At 41.6% G+C, this 19,896-nt stretch overlaps 1 protein-coding gene across 2 annotated transcripts in view; it reads right to left on the reverse strand.

The window, feature by feature from the left end:
• Positions 1-19,896, reverse strand: part of ABR (ABR activator of RhoGEF and GTPase) — a 370,766-nt gene that overhangs the window by 336,377 nt on the left and 14,493 nt on the right. The window contains exon 2 of one of the 2 annotated variants that reach the window (XM_089685740.1): positions 10,867-11,051. In XM_089685740.1, the coding sequence (XP_089541866.1) occupies positions 10,867-11,051 (185 nt within the window). Of the gene's footprint in view, positions 1-10,866; positions 11,607-19,896 lie in introns of those variants that run through there. The other variant, XM_089685739.1, reaches the window with a different exon arrangement.

Below are 19,896 nucleotides of genomic sequence, written 5' to 3' on the forward strand. Positions count from 1 at the left end.
ATCTAATAAAGTGGCCGGTGAGTGTATAATCCCTATTTTACAAAAACACACGTCTGGCAAAATCCAGGACTACACTGATCTCAGGACCATTATATGAGGTGGATGGAGCATATTAAAAATGACCTGGTTAATGTCCTGGGGTTCTGCTAGCTGAAGACTGGTAAGTACAGCAGAAATACCTTTGTTTTATGTGCCTATTTACCTGGTACAACCTTGATCTTTGCAATGTGATTAGTGTCTGTGACCAATCCGATGTAACCAATCTACTGTATAATCATGTATATAGTGGGAACTGCACGGAGTACACTAAATGGATCTACACATGACTTTAAGCCAAATGCCACCGGAATGCTCATCCATGGATATATAAGGGTCTGTAACCCACATGCTTCACTCATAACTACTGTAATTTCTACAAGGCATTTTCATTATTAAAACATAATCAGGCTAAATTCTGATCTATTATACTGCTAAATGTCTGTCATCCAGTACAATGTCTGAAAAGCACACGGTACTGGGTGATCTCACCCCATCATGCTGTTTATATCTTTTGTACATGAGGCCTGGCAGGGAAGAGTAATTCAGGTCACAAAAACCTATAGACAGCTTGATTCAATATACCGTCATTTGATGGCACTTATAGTACAAGAAAAGCACTCCCCCACACACATCATATCTGAGTAATTTCTGACATACAGAATAACCAGGCAACAAGCAGGTTGATATTAGAAAATATACCATCAATAGTGCAATTCTTTTTTTAAACACCACAAAATCTATAAAATTTCTATTCTGTACCTGTCCTATAAACGTTTTTTCCCTCCAGTGAATGTGTGGTAACTTGGCAATCACATTGAAGATACCATACAATAAAGAACAATTGAAAAAGTAAAAATAGCATTTCACCCTAAAGCTGGTTATACACGGTTTGAATTTCAGTCAATTCATGCTAAATCAGCCAAAATTCAAGCTGTCGATGGTCCTGCTAGCACCACCCATCTCAATGACCTTTGACTGAAAAATGGGGAAGCCAGAAAATGGCCAGCCAAACAGTCACAACAGTCAATCAGATGCAGTCACTGTTTCGATATTCAGACACCACGTCCGTGATATCACTTCTACACCTGCTACAAGGTTACTGGCTCTTCCTGGTTCGGTCTCCAGCAGTCTTTAAAGCCTTCTGCACAGAGCCTGGAGGCTGCACAAGCAGGACAAGACATCAGTGGGGCTGACAGTGGAGATATTTATTTATTTCAGGTACTTATATAGCGCCATCAATTTACGCAGTGCTTTACATATATATTACATTCACATCAGTCCCTAACCCTCAAGGGGTGTACAATCTAAGGTCCCTAACTCCCATTCATACATACACATACTAGGGCAAATATAGACAGGAGCCAATTAACCTACCAGCATGTCTTTGGAGTGTGGGATGAAACCGGAGTACCCGGAGGAAATCCACGCAGGCACAGGGAGAACATGCAAACTCAAGGCAGGTGATGCCGTGGTTGGGATTCGAACCAACGACCCTAGTACTGCCAGGCGGAAGTGCTAACCATTTAGCCACTGTGCTGCCCAAGATATGCCTTTTATCTGTTAACCCAGTGAGTTGCCAGTTGTATTATATGTCCATAAGTGGATGAATTCAATGCTACACTTCGTGGGTGCCCCCTTTCTCCCTTTCTTATGTTCCATCTTTTTTTACCAGTCCATATATATCTGAGTGAATACCTGAGAACAGAAAGGACACCAAGAAAGAAGAGTAAAGATCAAAGCAGTACTTTTGCAGAAAATGCAGATTGGTTGGATTCCAGCTGAGTTTTTTTTTTTTTTCAATAGCCACCAGAACTGAAAGGAAGAATCAACATCCCCACCAGGGACACAGACAGTGATAAAAACCCAGCAAATGTTTTCTTCCTTCCTTAGTCTATTCAAGACCAAAAAAAGGTTTGGCTGGGAAGAAAACTGTTGTCATAGTGATTGGGAGGAAAAAATTTAATAAGTAATTTTGGTTGTTTTTTTTTTCCCCCAAGTGCGTTATAGCACACCAGAAAAAGCTACCAGATAACCACCTTAGAGGTGCAAAACTCAAGCAGGTAATTTTGACATGAAATCTTGGCCCTGTTCCAAAATGACCTCTAGCTCACATGGTTTCATAAAGGTGCACATACTTGGCAATGCAGTTGCCTGACAGGTCTTGTCAATAAGACAAATAGGTATAGACAGTACAATGCACAATAACAGAAGAAGATCTAGCACTCTGAGCAGTTGGTGAATAATTTAGACAATAATTGACAATTTAAGAACAGTTCTGTGGAACTCAAGATATAGGTTTGCCCCTGTGCTAGACTCGAGAGGCATGAAATGCAAACACCTGGAAACAGATATCACTACCTCCATACCAAACCATTACGAATAGTGCTGAAGCTTGTCCGCCATTTTCTGCCCGGTGTGCATTTCTATTCATTAGCTAGTCGGCCCATCATAATAGTGGCGCAACGGGAATGTGGAGGAGGCAGGAGGTACAAAGCAGGCTCTAACCTGGTAGAGGCAATGTGTTGCCTGTAAAAACATCCTGACATGTGCAGTACGTGCTGGCATCTTCATACGTCAGTTTTTGGTTTTCAAAAACAACAGAGGCTTTAACAAAAAAGGGTTGGTATATAACAAACCAGAAGAGAGTCATGTAAGAAACCAAGGTATCGATCATGAATGAATTGTGGGACTAATGTTGGATATGACGCCTAAAAATGACTTAAAGTTAAATTAAAGGGTCACACTTACCTGAGCAGCTCTTGCCAGCGCTCTGAGCTCCCTCCCCACCAAAAGTGCAACCAAAGCAAGCCTTGTGCTCACTCCCGAGCCCTGCTTTGTGTCCATAAGACACACAGAACGGGGCTCAGCCTCACCCCCCGTGCCACATCACTGGCTCTGATTGACAACAGTAGTAACCAATGACTCCTGCTGCTGTATCTGAGCCAATAAGAGCCTCAGCTATCGTGCACATCGCTGGATCGAGACTGACCTCAGGTATGTATTTGGAGGGGCTGTTGGGGTAGTTGCGTGCAGAAGGTTTTTTTACCTTCCTGCAAAGAATGAACTAAGGTAAAATACTTCTGCCTTTACAACCACTTTAACTCCACTTTTGCTCTGCCAACAATTTTTCATAAAAAGTGCTGAGGATGTATCCAGAACTTCAGAAGTGTTGGGCATCAAGAATTCCAGCAGTACTGGGGTAGTTCAATTCTTGCTCAACAAAGTTTAGGAAGATATTTTAGGAAGATATGGCCAAAGGGAGAAATGGCAATATAATGCAGCCCCTCCATGCTAATCTCAAAAAGATGAATGTTTGTGAAAAAAATAAAATAGAAATAAATCCTCCAAAAATAAAATTGTGAAAACACACTCCAGTGGACACAAACCAAATACCCTGGCATAATTAAATCACCCACCATAACACACAACATGAAATAAAAGGTTCTTTCATATAGCACAGCACTATAAACATTCTAAAACCATATCATAGAATCCAAAATAATATACTTATGTGAAAAAAAAAACAAATATTACACACAAAAATGGTGAAAACAAAACCACATACAAAGAGCTGAGTGATAATGTCCATGTAAAACACCCAGGAACAATACATTTATATATATATACATATATATATATACATACATACATACACACACAGTTGTGTTCAAAATAATAGCAGTCAGACATCACTAACCTGATCAATCACTGTTTTTGGTAGAAATGATATTTCTACATGGCAAATAATTTACTAGCAGGTGTAGTAGAGCAGGGGTGTCCAAACTTTTTTCAAAGAGGGCCAGATTGGATGAAGTGAACATGGTGGAGGGCCGAACATTTTTCCAAACATTCTTTGAACCATTACAATTAAATGCAAATAAATTATTTTATGCCAAGTTACCGTATTTTTCGCCGTATAAGACGCACCTAGGTTTTAGAGGCAGAAAACAGGAAAAAAAAAATTCTGAACTAATGGACTGCAGACACAGTACAGGAGATGACCAGAGACTGCGGACAGCACAGGGATGACCAGAGACTGCGGACAGCACAGGGATGACCAGAGACTGCATACAGCACAGGGATGACCAGAGACTGCGGACAGCACAGGGATGACCAGAGACTGCGGACAGCACAGGGATGACCAGAGACTGCGGACAGCACAGGGATGACCAGAGACTGCGGACAGCACAGGGATGACCAGAGACTGCGGACAGCACAGGGATGACCAGAGACTGCAGACAGTACAGATGACTGCTGACCTTTGGGGAGGTGGGGAGCGGGTACCTGAATTTGACAGGTACCCGCTCTTACTTCCGCAGTTGTTCTTTCATCTTACCTGTTCCTTGATCCAGCCGCGCGCTGTCTTCCCGGCTTCTCTAATGGCACTCGGCATGACAGCCGGGTGCCCAGTGCGCATGAGCGAGAAGCACTTGCGCTTTGTGATTGGTCCGGCGGCTTCTGGGATCTGTCATGTGTCCCAGGTACCGCCTTACCATTCACAAAAAGCACCGCTTCTTGCGCATGCGCACTTGGCACCCGGCTGTCATGCCCAGCGCCCACACTACAGAAGCCGGGAAGACAGCGCGCCGCTGGATAGAGGAACAGGTAAGGTCCCGCTGCAGAGCTGAGCGGCCGGCCCGGTATTCTGACACGGCCGCGGTGGAAATACCGGACCGGCCGCTCCATATTCGCTCCATAAGACACACTGACACACTGACACGGAGGGCCGTATTAAACCGACCCTCGGGCCGTAAATGGCCCGCGGGCCGGACTTTGGACATGCCTGTAGTAGAGTAATAGAAATCCAACAGACCCAACAGTCATGACATGCATGCTGCTGATTCTGTGTAATTGAATCACTAATTGAAAGGGGCATGTTCAAAATAATAGCAGTGTGGAGTTCTATTCGTGAGGTCATTCATTCTTTGAAAAACAGGTGGCAATTATTGCCCTTATTTAAGGAAGGAAGGCAGCAAATGTTGTACATGCTGGTTACAGTGCATTTCTCTCTGAAATTCTGAGGAAAATGGGTCGTTCCAGACATTGTTCAGAAGAACAGCGTACCTTGATTAAAAAGTTGATTGGAGAGGGGAAAACATATAAAGAAGTGCAGAAAATGATAGGCTGCTCAGCCAAAATGATCGCAAATGCTTTAAAATGGCAACCGAAACCTGAAAGACGTGGAAGAAAGCGAAAAACTACCATTCGAATGGATAGAAGAATAGCCAAAATGGCAAGGACTCAGCCAACAATCAGCTCCAGGAAGATCAAAGAAGGTCTAAAGTTACCTGTGAGTACTGTTACAATTAGAAGACGCCTATGTGAAGCCAAGCTATCTGCAAGAAGCCCCCGCAACGTCCCACTGTTGAAAAAAAGACGTGCTGAAGAGGTTACAATTTGGCAAAGAGCACATTGACTGGCCTAAAGAGAAATGGCGCAACATTTTGTGGACTGATGAAAGGAAGATTGTTCTTTTTGGGTCTAGTGGCCAGAGACAGTTTGTCAGATGACCCCCAAATACTGAATTCAAGCCACAGTACACTGTGAAGACAGTGAAGCATGGTTGCGCAAGCATCATGATATGGGGATGTTTCTCATACTACGGTGTTGGGCCTATTTATCGCATACCAGGGATCATGGATCAGTTTGAATACATCAGAATACTTGAAGAGGTCATGCTGCCTTATGCTGAAGAGGAAATGCCCTTGAAATGGGTGTTCCAACAAGACAACGACCCCAAACACACCAGTAAACGTGCAACATCTTGGTTCCAGACCAACAAGATTGACGTTATGGAGTGGCCAGCCCAATCCAGGGATATTAATCCAATAGAAGACTTGTGGGGTGACATCAAAAATGCAGTTTCTGAGGCAAAACCAAGAAATAGAGAAGAACTGTGGAATGTAGTCCAATCATCCTGGGCTGGAATACCTGTTCACAGGTGGCAGAAGTTGGTTGACTCCATGCAACACAGATGTACAGCAGTTCTCAGAAACAGTGCTTATACAACTAAATATTCATTAAGTGATTCAAAGGAAAGCAAAATCTTCAAACATTTTTCAGTTTATATAGTGAATGTTTGAGTTTGTAAAGAAGAATACAAACACTGCTACTTTTTTGAACAACACAAATTTGATATATTTTTCTTCATGTTTTGATTTGGAATAGAATGTGTAGTGTTCCCAATGCATTTGTGTGTATGGAAATAAAAGCTAAAAGCTATTAGAAGGATTTTGAGCTTTATTCACTTTTTTCAACACACTGCTATTATTTTGAACACAACTGTGTATGTATGACCTTTGCTAAGCAGTGTGTGAGACCAGAAGTGCTTCTTCACTGAGCGGCTGGTCCTTTTTCCTGTTGGAGAGAGCAACCAGTTAGCTGTGGGATTTTGCTGAGGCACTTTCTATTCGAGTTTCAATTGCACTGCAACATTGTATCATAGATGTGTTTACAATAAGGCCCCTTTTACGCGGGCAGTCTGGTCGGGTCCGCCTGTCTGTTTTTCAGGCGGAGCCAACCGAACCCTCCACTCTCATCTATGGGTAGTCGGATGTAAATTGACTTGTGTCCATTTACACCTGGCTACCCCCGATCCAAAAAAAACAAAACAAACGGAAGTGGGATCCATTCCCCTCTGGCTAGATTGGATCAGAAGGCAGTCAGGTATACACGGACAGCCGGTCCGTTTACATCTGTCTACCTATAGAGGAGAGTGGGCTGTGTCTGTGTCCGCTGTGCATAAGCAGAGTGGAAATGGACCTGTCATCCAGCTGCTCCACTCAGCTCAGAAGGGGATCAGCAGACAGATCAGATCCCCTGCTGAATAAAACCAGATCCAGCCCATGTGAAAGGGGCCTAAAGGTCTTTTTAAAAAATATACCATGTGACGTTTCTCTTTTTCGTAACCACTCATCCACCTGGATCTCTGGGGCATTGCTGCATGCAGAAAGTGGAGGATCACATCTTTGGATTTAACACAAGCTGAACTTGCCTATCTTGAGTAAAGGCAGGAATGTTCTTTTGGGGAGTGCAATCTTGACTGCACTACGAAGACAATATTTAGACGTAGCTTTTCACAGATTGGTGAACCTCTGTGCATCTTTACTTCTGAGACACTGACTCTCCAAGATGCGGTTTTTATACTCAATTAGGTTAATTGACAAAAGGTCATTAACATGACTATCTGCAAAAATGTTCTTCCAACTATTACTTGTTAACACCACTTACTCTGCCAGCTTTTCATTGCCCTGTCCCAACTTTTCTGAGATGTGTTGCTGTTACCAATTTCAAAATGACTTTTTTCTTAAAATAGTACATTTTCTCAGGTAGATTTTCCATTTTCTATTGTCAATAAAATATTGGTTTATGAGATTTCAAAATCATTGCATTCCAACTTTTTTTTAAATTGGGGTTGTACGTATATGAAGATTCACTGAACAGTTTTTTAAGGAGCATTTAGGATGAAGAATTGTAATATACTCTGTATTAATGGACACTTTTCTTATCCTTTGATTTTTCACCTGGACTTGGACAGTGAAGAAGTACTTCTGGTCTTACACACTGCTTAGCAAAGATTCTTTGATTTGCACTTTGACTTTTTTTGTAATTATTCCTGGATTTGTTACATGGACACCTAGGGGTTCCCAGTCCCACTTTGAATGCCTAGGCGATTTGAGCAGAAGTCCTCCCCTTACATTCCCCCTCATGCAACCTTCTGGGACACATCATAGGCCCCAGAAGGCTGCAGGACCATTCATACAGTGCATTTGCAGTAGCAAGCCGGCTGTAAAAATGCAAGAAGTCACAACCGACTTCCCTTAGTAAGCATGTCAGCGGCGGAGACCCAAAGACCAGTGAACCACCAGTCCAAATGAGGATAGCACTGGATACCCGGACAGCTAAATGTCCTTTTTAAAAGTTGGCAGCTACAGTATTTGAATATCCCAGGGCACAATAATCTCTACCACAACTGAGATAACAGAGATAAATCCTTTTGTTTGTAGCTTTGCCTAGAATAAAAAAAATCTCTTTTTAGCAGTAGAAACAAACCTAGCCTGCGAAGCTTGTCTGATGGTGATGGAAACAGCCACTATTCTAGCTGCATTGTTCATGGTTCTACGTGAGTCCACTAAACCTGATGCCCAGACGTGTGTTATAAGATGAGATACACTAATATTAGGAAATCCAGTTAGAGTGGTAAATTATGTCTTACACTATAGCCGCGTGTTCTCGTGTTTCACACAGCACAGATTTTAACTTTAAAGCAAACATATTACTTTCAATGTCCACCATACACCAAAATGGATAGTGATTTTGCAAAACCCTGCACTGAAAAATAAAACAGGACCCTTATGTAGACTAATGGAGTTGTTTTTTTGGAACTTTCAGCCAGGTGACTAGATACCATGTGCTTGAAAATCTTTTTACCTGACAACACTGATAAAAACTCAACCAGCCTGCTCCTGAGTGGCATACCAAAGGTGATGAAATATCAGCAGCATGCCAAATATGGAACTGTATTTTTTAAATATTTAATAATTAGCATCAGCAAAAATGAGGCTATATCTGGTAATGTAATTGTGTGCCTGAAGATCTGATTAAAGGGTAATTCCTTTACTTAAAGATGAATTCCCAACACCCTCTCCATTCCCCGCTGCACTTTTCTGCTGCCTAGGTCTAGTGGTGTACCAATCGGTACTCTTAAAAACTCTGTACACAGCTTTGGATACTATGTAGCAGCATAATACCTGCAAATGGGCTAGTGGTCATTGGTCAGCACGGTCACAAGACAGCTCTAGCCAATGAGAGCCTCTTTGTTTGCGAAAGTAGAAACTCTCAATGTTCAGTGCATCAATGACCGCTAGCTATTGCCAGGATTATGCTGCTACAAGGCCTCTGGGCCTGTGTATGGTGTTTAAAAGTGTACCATGTGGTACACTGGCAGACCTGGGCCGTAGATGATTACCAGCACCACAGTAGATAAGTGCAACGGAGACCAGAGGAGCAGGGTGAGGGTTCAGAATTCATCCTAACTTTGTTTTTGGTTATCCAGCCATGAGGTGTTCAAAGTGCTAAGTCCTAAGTGTTCAAAAGGTATAGGACATTTCTTTAAAGATTTTAAAAAACAAGAAGATATGTGAAAGCTCTATGCCAAAAACGTAGAACCTTCGGAATCAAAGATACCGCTTACCATACAAGATTTTGACATCAACAAATTAGGTAATCTCCATTACTTCCAAAATTAACTCCCATCATATTTTCAAGCACATAAGTGACTACCTAGCACTTCATAAGTTTGGTTTTCCACAGTAAGGGTAACTGGTTTTACTTCATCTTTCAAAGATGTCTGTATAGCCTTGAGTATCTTTTCCAGCTCATTAGCCAGAAAAAAGAATCTTCTTTTTTGACTGAGTTATTCTCATGCTTATCAAGTTATTCATCATTATCCCACTGCACAGCCCCCTCCTCTGAATCAGAAGGATCTACTGTAGAGTTCTGGGACTTTTTAGGAGGCTTAGATGTCTCAGCTGCAACCCAGACTTAGATATGTGGGGAATTTAATTTCATTGCATCATTAATGGAGGCTCTTATTCAGCTATCAGATTTGATCATTGTAGACACACAAGCTTCCTATGAGATATGAAATTCAGATAAACTTAACATAACAAAACTACATAATGTCTGAATTTAAGCATGATAGCATATTCTGACTTATCACAAACACTTGCCAGTCTATTACTTCAAAAAAGGAGAAAAGATCATTTGAAAAAACCCCAACTGAATTTATTAAGAGTGGTGATAAAGACTATACCATCTCCTACCAAAGATCAGTGGACCATATAAACTTAACAGCACACTAAACTGAAAGCTACAGCAGCTTTGCACCACCTGCCAATTCTGCGGTTGTTTTTGCTGCTGAAGACCAAACCCAACATCAATTATCTCTACCATGAAGGGCTATGAGTGTATTCATCCACAAACCTGCACCACCAGGAGTAAAAAATGGAACTAGAGACACTAAATAAGACACCCAGAGGAAAAGAACTATATATCAGGGAGAACAGACACGGAAAGCTGCTGCACTAATATATGCCCCTGCCCCAACAGGCATCAGAAAGCTTGCACCTCGAGTTAAGCCAGAGGACCAACATCAGCCATTTTTTCTCCTGGTTTCCAAACTAATTGTGGCCTCTAATCAATACCCACAACCCTCCATCACTGCATTCCAAAGGAATGGTAAACAGTAAATTTTCTGAAATCCCACTCCTTTACCCTCTTCACATTCCTAAAGGGACAGAAAAGCTGTGAGTATAAAACGTAAGGGCAAATATTTAATACACATTATTCAGGTGAGTGATGTTCTCTTAACTGCACTGCAGTGGAGTGTTGGAGACAACTTGATAAAGCTACTGATGAACATAGACGCTGCTTTGTAAAATGCCGTCTTTGATGGTCAAGGGTTAAAAAAACCATGCCGTACACTACGTCTGAAACTGCACATTTACTGCTAGCTTACCATCTTACATACCTCACTGATTTAACCAGTCTCAGCAGCGACAGAACTGCAATCCTACAGTAAAAACATCAAATAACATTTGTGTGGGATACTGCAATTGACTACAGTATAGGGTAGTAGTTATAAGGTTCCACCACCTACCAGGGATGTAAACAAACCAAACTCTCTACAGTTCAAGCTTTCAAGGCTCAATGTTAAAGAAATATTACACTGTTTTTTACAAAATAGATTTTGGTATAAGCAAACAATAATTGCAAGACAACATGGTTAATGAACAATGCAATAAAAAAATTTGGAAGACTTCTTACCTCTGGAAGTAATCCCTCAGTTGGAGTGGGAGAGACCCCATCGACACTGTCTTGGCTCCTGGCACTGAGCTGTGGAGACATGGTGGGAGATTCATCGATGTAGGGCATGGTCTCCGAGCCCTCGCGGGAGCTCTTTTGCTCCTCATTCCCCTCAGCATCATATTGGTCAGTGCCGTAGTTGAAATCTGTTACGAGGAACAAAAAAGGCCGTTGAGTGCCTTCAATAAGGGCAGCCAAAGAGGAAGAATAAGGCTTGTGCCTAGGGGTCATACTGGCATCTGAGCTTCTTCACCAGGAAAGTGGACCGAGGAGGAGGTATGAGATTTGAGCACCAAAAAGGTCAGAAGAATGTGCACAGAAAGCAAAGGGACACACGATCATGTAATGACAAAAAGGAAACTGACATGTGAGAAAATACAGTACATAAGGCTAGTAAAAAAGTAATGAAGAAATAACAAGTAAAGCCAAAAAAACCAGAATAACAGGAATAGAAATCAGAGTGCAAATAACAACCCAATAGAGAGATGAATGTTCTGAAGAAAGAAAAAACAAGAGAAATAAAATCAAACCCCTGAAAAGAATGGAATGATATGATGAAGACAGGAAAAACTGAAGGATGTAGAGCACATAGGGAAGACGGCAAGCCTGAGAAGCTGGAGAAGAAGCCAGGGGAGCCAGTCCTGCAGTTAAATAAAGATTACAGAGGTCAATTGGCCACCTCTGAAACACACTACGACTAAGGGATTAGGGAAAGCCTGCGAGCTTGCGAAAACTGGAAAATCAGTGGCTGTCCACAGATGACAGCATCAGAGCTATTCCGGGCCCTGCTCGTTGCCTCCTTCTCTGAGTCAGAGAGACTGAAGGGGGGTGTGGGGCTCACTGTTTCCATTTTAATACTCAAGTTATTGTACAAATCTAATTTATAAACCAGCAAATGTAAAACCAAACACCTTTACCCTGCAGAAGCAAATTTTTGTTTTTTTTTTGCTTTTCAATTCTTTTTTTTTTCTAATTTTCTCAGGAAAAATGTCTTGCATTCTATAGGTTTATGACTTAACTCTAAATCATAGGCCTTAAGCCCCTGAAACTGTTGTCACCATGGCAACTTTCAATGCAGGATTTTTAGCAAATGTGCAGACACTTTTAGTACTAATCAGGTCCTGTTGAGGGGAGTGGGGTTTTCTGAAAGGTAGGAAAATGGATGAAAAACAAAAAGATTACAGGAAGGAAACAAGTGCAGGTATGGGGTATACGAAATGTTTGTCCCCGAGATCAGCATCATGTACTAACGTCCTAGACAGTACTCAAAATAACACAACCTTGTAATGTAATATGGAGCAGGTCGCAGCAGGCTGTGTGTATAATCAGGGGTAATATACAAACAGGACCAGCACTGGTCCTATTAGTATGTTATTGCTTGCCTGGGCTGTATGTTCCCTGCAGCTGGGGGACTTTTTAAGTTCAACTGTTTTGGACTTTTGAGCACTAAGGACTAACTATAATATAATCAGGTGCACTAACTAGTTAAAGATGCACATTCTTGTCAGGTCTGGGATCCTGCGATGAGGCCTAGTGACATCCCCACAGCCTAGAGGAATAGGCTGAAAGCCAAAGTCTAAAAAAAAAAAAAAATTGCAAACATTTACTTTAAACACCAAGCGATTTTGCATGGGGGGTGGGGCTAGGGAATATCCAATAGCTAATATTTAAAGTAAATCTATAGGCAAAACTTTTTTCATTTTGGATAGAGTAAGGGAGGGTTATAACCCCTCAGTTTATTTTTTGCCATCTTATCCCATTGGGGAGACTTACCATCTCTTCTGTGCTATAGCCAATACAGGAAGTGAGAGGTAACCCTGCAAACTAAAGGAATGCCTTGGGGATCCCCAGGTCACCAGAAATAGTGTACCCATTGGAAGATTTCCCCTCTATTACTTTTCTGGGGACAGCCTACAATTTGGGATTCTCTTTTACTTAAGCCTTTGAAGATAATAATAAACAGTAGAAATAGACAGGGTGAATCTCCCTAACAGGCACACAAACAGCAGGAAAAAAAAAAAAACTTGACAGGTGTTCTAATCCCTCTCCACTCTGTCCAAAACATTAAAAAAAAAACCAAAACAAAAAAAAAAAAAAGTAGTTTTAACTGTTTTTAGTTAAACTGAGGCTGAGCAAGGTGCTTCTCCAGACTTTGGGACGGATCCCGACTTTGAAGTTGGGATCTTTCCCCAGCCTGGACTGGTTGAGTGACATCAGCCGACAGCGGGCTTCAGCTGAAAACAGGTCACAGGAGTGCAGAACAAACTACACTCCTGTGATCCACAGAAGTACAGCCAAAAGAGCTTTAGCTGTATTTCTCCTTTCAGTCAGTCACAAGCAGTGTAGAGGATAAAACTCCATAGAAGTGTGGGTGATGTATTCATTAATGAACTCAGAGCAATGGATTTTATGGTAACAAAAAAAATCCTGTTTTCTCCCACATTCATTGACGGACACTGCCTCTTCTTCTTTATCCATGACCAGACAGGGATGTCCCCAAGCAGTACCACAACAAGTGGTGGTCAAACCAACAAATTGAGAAAAAAAACCCCAGGGTAACATGCCAACACTCCAAACAACCCCAAGGGGTGCCCAAGAATCCCAAGCAGCTGCCAGCAAAACTCTGTGAGCAAAACTAGCATCGGCAACATGCCAACACACAAACTTTATAGAACTTCGTAAATGTGTGCACTGACGACCAGCTTACCACCTACAAACTTGAGAAACAGACGCCTGATGTTGAAACGCCCAGGAAGAGCTAACCACCCTTGACACTAGTCAGACTGACTGGAGGCCTATAGAAGAAAGGGGGTTTTATGGCCAGAGATGGCTGCCCATAGGAGGTGCCGAATCTTTTTCTGCCTAGTGTCCTACTCCTGTATGTGGGGCTAGAAGACCCTGTTTGGTTATGGATGAAGAAGAAGAGGCTGTGTACGTAAATGAACGTGAGAAAAAAAATGTTTGCTGTAACGGATTATAAAGTGTGAGCTGGAGATCAGTTTCAATTTGCTGGTGTATTTAAATCTGCTAAATCATTTAACACTACCCTTTGCTGTGCTCATTCATCCAGAGATTTGTCTCACTAATACAGGAGGTGTGTTACTGGCCAGATCAGAGGAAAAAATGCCAAAGAAAAACTAAAGCAGGCACATCTAATGATTGGTAAACTGCAATAGATTACATTCTTGGTTTTGGATTTAATATCACTTTAGGTTACAGTAGGTTCTTAGTATAGAAGCCTATATTTATATGAAAAATAGAAAATGTGAGACAATCTTGCCTTTTATTTCTTGCTATAGGAAGCACAGGCATATTTCATTAGACAGTCAACAGCATTACATCCATTCAATTTCTTCCCTGTTTTTCTCCATTTCATTCTATCAATACTGTAAGAAAAACCCATGAACAGATCTGACTGGTTGCTGTAGACAGCACAGACAGTTTTTAATTCTGACACAAGCCATACCAGTATACGCTGCAGTGCAGTCAGTCTGAACAGTACGTCCAGAGTGCCTTTGCCAGACTGACTGCACTGCAGCGTATGAGGTGTTTCATGTTCCCGAAGATATTATTAGCTCTTCGTGAATTCACGGACTGCTTCACAAAAGACTTTTATAAAAACCAAAGCAAAGGAAAATTAGTTCTATTAGCAGAGCAACCAACCAGGGGCCAGGTTAGCGTGCTTTCCGGATGACAGAAAAAACTGGACCAGTTGGTAAGTGCAACACATGGATTTCTTAATTTTTGTACACCGTATCTCACAGAAGTGAGTACACCCTCACATTTTTGTAAATATTTTCTTCTATCTTTTCATGTGACAACACTGAAGAAATGACACTTTGTTACAATGTAAAGTAGTGAGTGTACAGCTTGTATAACAGTGTAAATTTGTTGCCCCCTCAAAATAACTCAACACACAGCCATTAATGTCTAAACCGCTGGCAACTAAATGTTACATAGGGAGCGAGCCGAAAGGGAGGGGCAAAGGAGCTGGGCCAGCACAAACAGTAATTAGACACTTCCAGAAGAGGAGAGCTATGATGAGTAGGCAGGTTGTGCTACTGAATTGATTACATAAATCTAAATTAATGGAAAGAAAAAACACTGCAAGTAAGCATTTCGTTTTTGTGCTTCTACCTGCGATGTTATAAGTTGTGACAGAGTCTCTTTAAGACGGCCTTTCTGACCATGAAATAACCCGGGAAAGCTTGGATATATATACACACGCTGAAGAATTACGTAACCTATCTATACCATCCTATTATTTTCAGCCCATGGAGCACCTGGATTTTTCCAGAAGAGATCAGTACAGTATTTGTATAATTAATGACTAGTAAAAGCAGGAGGCTCATGTAAAGTGAAGGAAGAGCAATCAATAGCTTTTCCTCCACGACTGCAGGAAACAGTAAGGTTCTCTAAACAATATTTCTCTGCAAGGAATTTTACATTTCAGTTAACATACCAATATGGCCAGTGGTAAACTGAAATGCAAACTACCATTGTGAAAGTGACATTGCCACCAAATAACCATCAGGTATAAAGTGCAGGAAACTAATGATGCATCAACGGCAGTGAAAACGTATTCTGTAAGTCAACCAGGAATCAGTACTATATGATGATTACACAGCTACATTATAATGAAAAGCCTTCACTGTCACCAAAAGATCAGACTTTCAAAAATGTTAGTGAAGAGCTCAATCATACAAATGCTTCTTATGCCTCTTATGGACTTTAGTGGTGAGATTTAGCACAAAGTCTCACTTCCCCAGCTGCATTCTTTATCATGTAAAACATGCAAAATCCAGTAATAAGGATGTGACACCTTTGTAATAATTGTGTCATGCAAGTGCTCTACAGTATACAGTGCTTCCAGAAAGTATTCTCAACCTTTGCCACATTTTGTTATGTTACAGCCTTATTCCAAAATGGATTAAATTAATTTTTTTCCTCAACATTTTACAAACAATACCCCATAATGACAGCATGAAAGAAGTTAGTTTTGAAATATTTGCAATTTCTTAAAAATAATAAACATAAGTATTCACAACCTTTGCTCAATACTTTTTTGAAGCACCATTAGCCCCAATTACAGCCTCGAGTGGTTTTGAGTACGATCCTACAAGCTTGGCACACCTATTTTTGGGCAATTTCATTCTTCTTTGTAATATCTCTCAAGCTCCATCAGGTTGGATGGGGAGCGTCGGTGCACAGCCATTTTCAGCTCTCCAGAGATGTTCCATCAGGTTCAAATCTGGGCTCTGGCTGGGCCACTAAAGGATATTCATATAGTTGGCCCGTAGCCACTCTTTCGTTATGTGGGCTGTGTGCTTAGGGTCATTGTCCTGTTGAAAGATGAACCGTCGCCCAAGTCTAAGATCCAGAGCGCTCTGGAACAGGTTTTCATCAAGGACGTCTCTGTACATTGCTGCATTCATCTTTCCTTCAATCCTGACTAGTCTCCCAGTTCCTGCTGCTAAAAAACATCCCCACAGCATGATGCTGCCACCACCATGCTTCACTGTAGGGATGGTATTGGCCAGGTGATGAGCCGTGCCTGGTTTCCTCCAGATATGATGCTTGGCATTCAGGGCAAAGAGTTCAATCTTTGTTTCATCAGACCAGAGAGTTTTGTTTGTCATGAGAGTCCCTCAGGTGCCTTATGGCAAGCTTCAAGTGGGCTGCCATTTGCCTTTTACTGAGGAGTGGCTTCCATCTGGCCACTATACCATACAGGACTGATTGGTGGAGTGCTGCAGAGATGGTCGTTCTTCTGGAAGATTCTCCTTTCCAGAGAGAAAAACTGGAGCTCTTTCAGAGTGACTATCGGGTGCTTGGTTACCTCCCTGGCTAAGGCCCTTCTCTCTCTATCGCTAATTTTAGCCGGGTTTCCCTCTCTACAAAAACTCCTAGTGGTTCCAAACTTCTTCTATTTACAGATGACGGAGGTCACTGTGCTCATTGGGACCTTCAATGCTGCAGAACTTTTTCTGTACCCTTCCCGGGATCTGTGTCTTGATACAATCCTGTCTGGGAGGTCTACAGACAATTCCTTGGACTTCATGGCTTGGTTTGTGCTCTGACATGCATTGTTAACTATGGGACATTATATAGACAGGTTCATGCCTTTCCTAATCACGTTCAATTAACCGATTTTGCCACAGGTGAACTTCAATCAAGTTGTGGAAACATCTCAAGGATGATCAATGGGAACAGGATGCACAAGAGGTCAATTCACAGCAAAGGCTGTGAATACTTATGCACATGTAGTTTTTCTCGTTTTTTTTTTTTTTTTTTTTAATAAATTGCAAAGATTTCAAAACAAAATTATTTTTGTTTGTAGAATGTTGAGCAAAAAAAATTAATCTAATCCATTTTGGAATAAGGCTGTAACATAAAATGCGGCAAAAGTTAAGCGCTGTGAATACTTTCTGGATGCAATGTATGAGAGGTGTAGTCAGAATGTGTTTGTACCCATCAAAGTCCACCCATAATGGGAGTCTTCTGGACAGACATATAGTATTTAGAAAAAAAGCCAAAAGCCAGTGAACTGAACTTTGCTGCACCTGCCGTGTTTTCTGCTTACTGTATTATTTGGTTGATTTCATTCCAAACCTGAAATAAATATTTTTTTTTTTTTTTGGGGGGGGGGGGGGGGGGGGGGGGAGTAGTCAGTTTTCCAAAATTCCATACACCAGGCTTTTCAATGGCTTGGGTAAAACATCACTGTTGTCAAGCGATTCATTCTGAGCCATACAACCCCCACCTCTGACCCAATGTTTAGAGAATACACAGATTTTTCCACAAACTTTGTTTCAGAGCCCGTCCACATATGAAAAGGATACTACTGGCACTTAAAATATTTAGCATACAGGGAACAAAATGCCAATGTAAAAATAATAGCTTGTAAAGTGAGTCTTTTAAGAGAGTTTGAATTAAATGTATATGTATGTGGGGCAGCAGAGTGGCTAAGCGGTTAGCACTTCCACCCGGCAGCACTAGGGTCGCCAGTTCGAATCCCAACTATGACTCTACCTGCCTGGAGTTTGCATGTTCTCCCTGTGCCTGCGTGGGTCTCCTCCAGGTACTCTGGTTTCCTCCCACACTCCAAAGACATGCTGGCAGGTTGATTGGTTCCTGACTAAAATGGCCCTAGCATGTATGAATGTGAGTTAGGGACCTTAGATTGTAAGCTCCTTGAGGGCAGGAACTGATGTGAATGTACAATATATATGTGTAAAGCGCTGTATAAATTTACAGTGCTATATAACTGTACTAAGTTGCAAAATATCAATCCCTAATGCCCCAAACTATAGAGACAATAGTTGCTATTTTCAGAACTCAGGATATTATACCGCTGATATTTACAGAGCATGTATGTTACAATATTACAAACTGGTGTAATATGGAGTACAAATTATGAGTGAATTATGCTTAAAGTCAGCCACATACAGTACATGGGTCAGTTTTTTTTGTTTAACCAGCAGGTTGAATAAAAAAAAAAAAAACTGATCCAAATCCCCCATCCACACACTCAATGTGGATATAGGAATCCTCCCAGCTGTGTCATTGTATTATAACAGCAGGGAGACTCCCCTGCCATCAGAATACACAGATCAGCGGTGCAATTTATAGACTGCAGTTCGGACATAAAACCAAAAAACGACAGGGTAGTTGAACAGATGTTGATCAGTAGATTGACTTTTGTTCAACCTCAGTGTTCACACATATATCGAAATTCAACCAGTCCCTGCTGAACCAGACATATTTCAATCCATCTATGGCCAGTTTAGGAGGAAAGAGTAGATGAGTGAACTGTACTGAAGAGGAGCACCGATAAGTGAATGATGCTGAAGGGGAAGAAGCAGCACTGATGAGTGAATGCCAAAAAAAGGATGAACAAGCAGCACTGACAAGTGAATGATGTTGAAGAGGTTTAAGCAGCACTGATGAGTGAATGATGCCGAAACCATAAAAGAAGCACTGATGAGTGAATGATGCTGAAACCATAAAAGGAGCACTGATAAGTGAATGATGCTGAAACCATAAAAGGAGCACTGATAAGTGAATGATGCTGAAACCATAAAAGGAGCACTGATAAGTGAATGATGATGAAAGGGAAAGGACAGCATTAGTCATTATGCTGAAGATGTAAGAGCAGCACTGAAAGGTTTATTGGTATGTACAGTTACAGCTCTTTTAATTTGTGAATAAAAATCTGGGAAGCCATGATGAACGTGTCATATGGTAAAGAGAATGATACGGCTAGTTTTGCAAACATATTCTATTTATAAAGAATCTTCATGACTATAAGAGATACACTATATTGCCAAAAGTATTGGGACAAATCATTGGATTCAGGTGTTCCAATCACCTCCATGGCCACAGGTATATAAAATTAGGCAATTAGGAATGCAGACTGCTTCTGCAAACATTTGTGAAAGAATGGGTCGCTCTCAGGAGCTCAGTGAATTCAAGCGTGGTACTGTGATAGGTTGCCACTGTGCAATAAGTCCATCCATGAAATTTCCTTGCTACTAAATATTCCACGGTCAACTGTTAAGAGGTATTATAACAGAGTGGAAGCAACTGAGAACAACAGCAACTCAGCCACGAAAAATGAGAGAGCGGGGTCAGCGCATGCTGAAGCGCACAGTGCGCAAAAAGTCACCAACTGTCTGCAGAGTCAAAGGCCTCCAAATTTGGTGTGGCCTTCAGATTAGCACAACAGTGCGTAGATAGCTTCATGGAATGGGCTTACATGGCCGAGCAGCTGCATCCAAGCCTTACATCACCAAATAGTCGAATGTAGTGTTTTAACCAGTTGCCCTTCACCCTATAGCAGAAATACTGCTACAGGGCGGCAGGGCTGCGCAAAATCACATGTATATACGTGATTTGAATTTCCGAATAGAGGATGCACGCTGCCCTAGCCACGCCGCCATTGGCGGCTACGAATGTCAATCACCGGGTCCCGACTGCAGATTCTCCACC

Source organism: Staurois parvus, unplaced genomic scaffold, assembly GCF_062004578.1.
Source record: "Staurois parvus isolate SC_StPar_1 unplaced genomic scaffold, SC_StPar_1.0 ptg000382l, whole genome shotgun sequence".
NCBI classification, from domain to species: Eukaryota; Metazoa; Chordata; class Amphibia; order Anura; family Ranidae; genus Staurois; species Staurois parvus.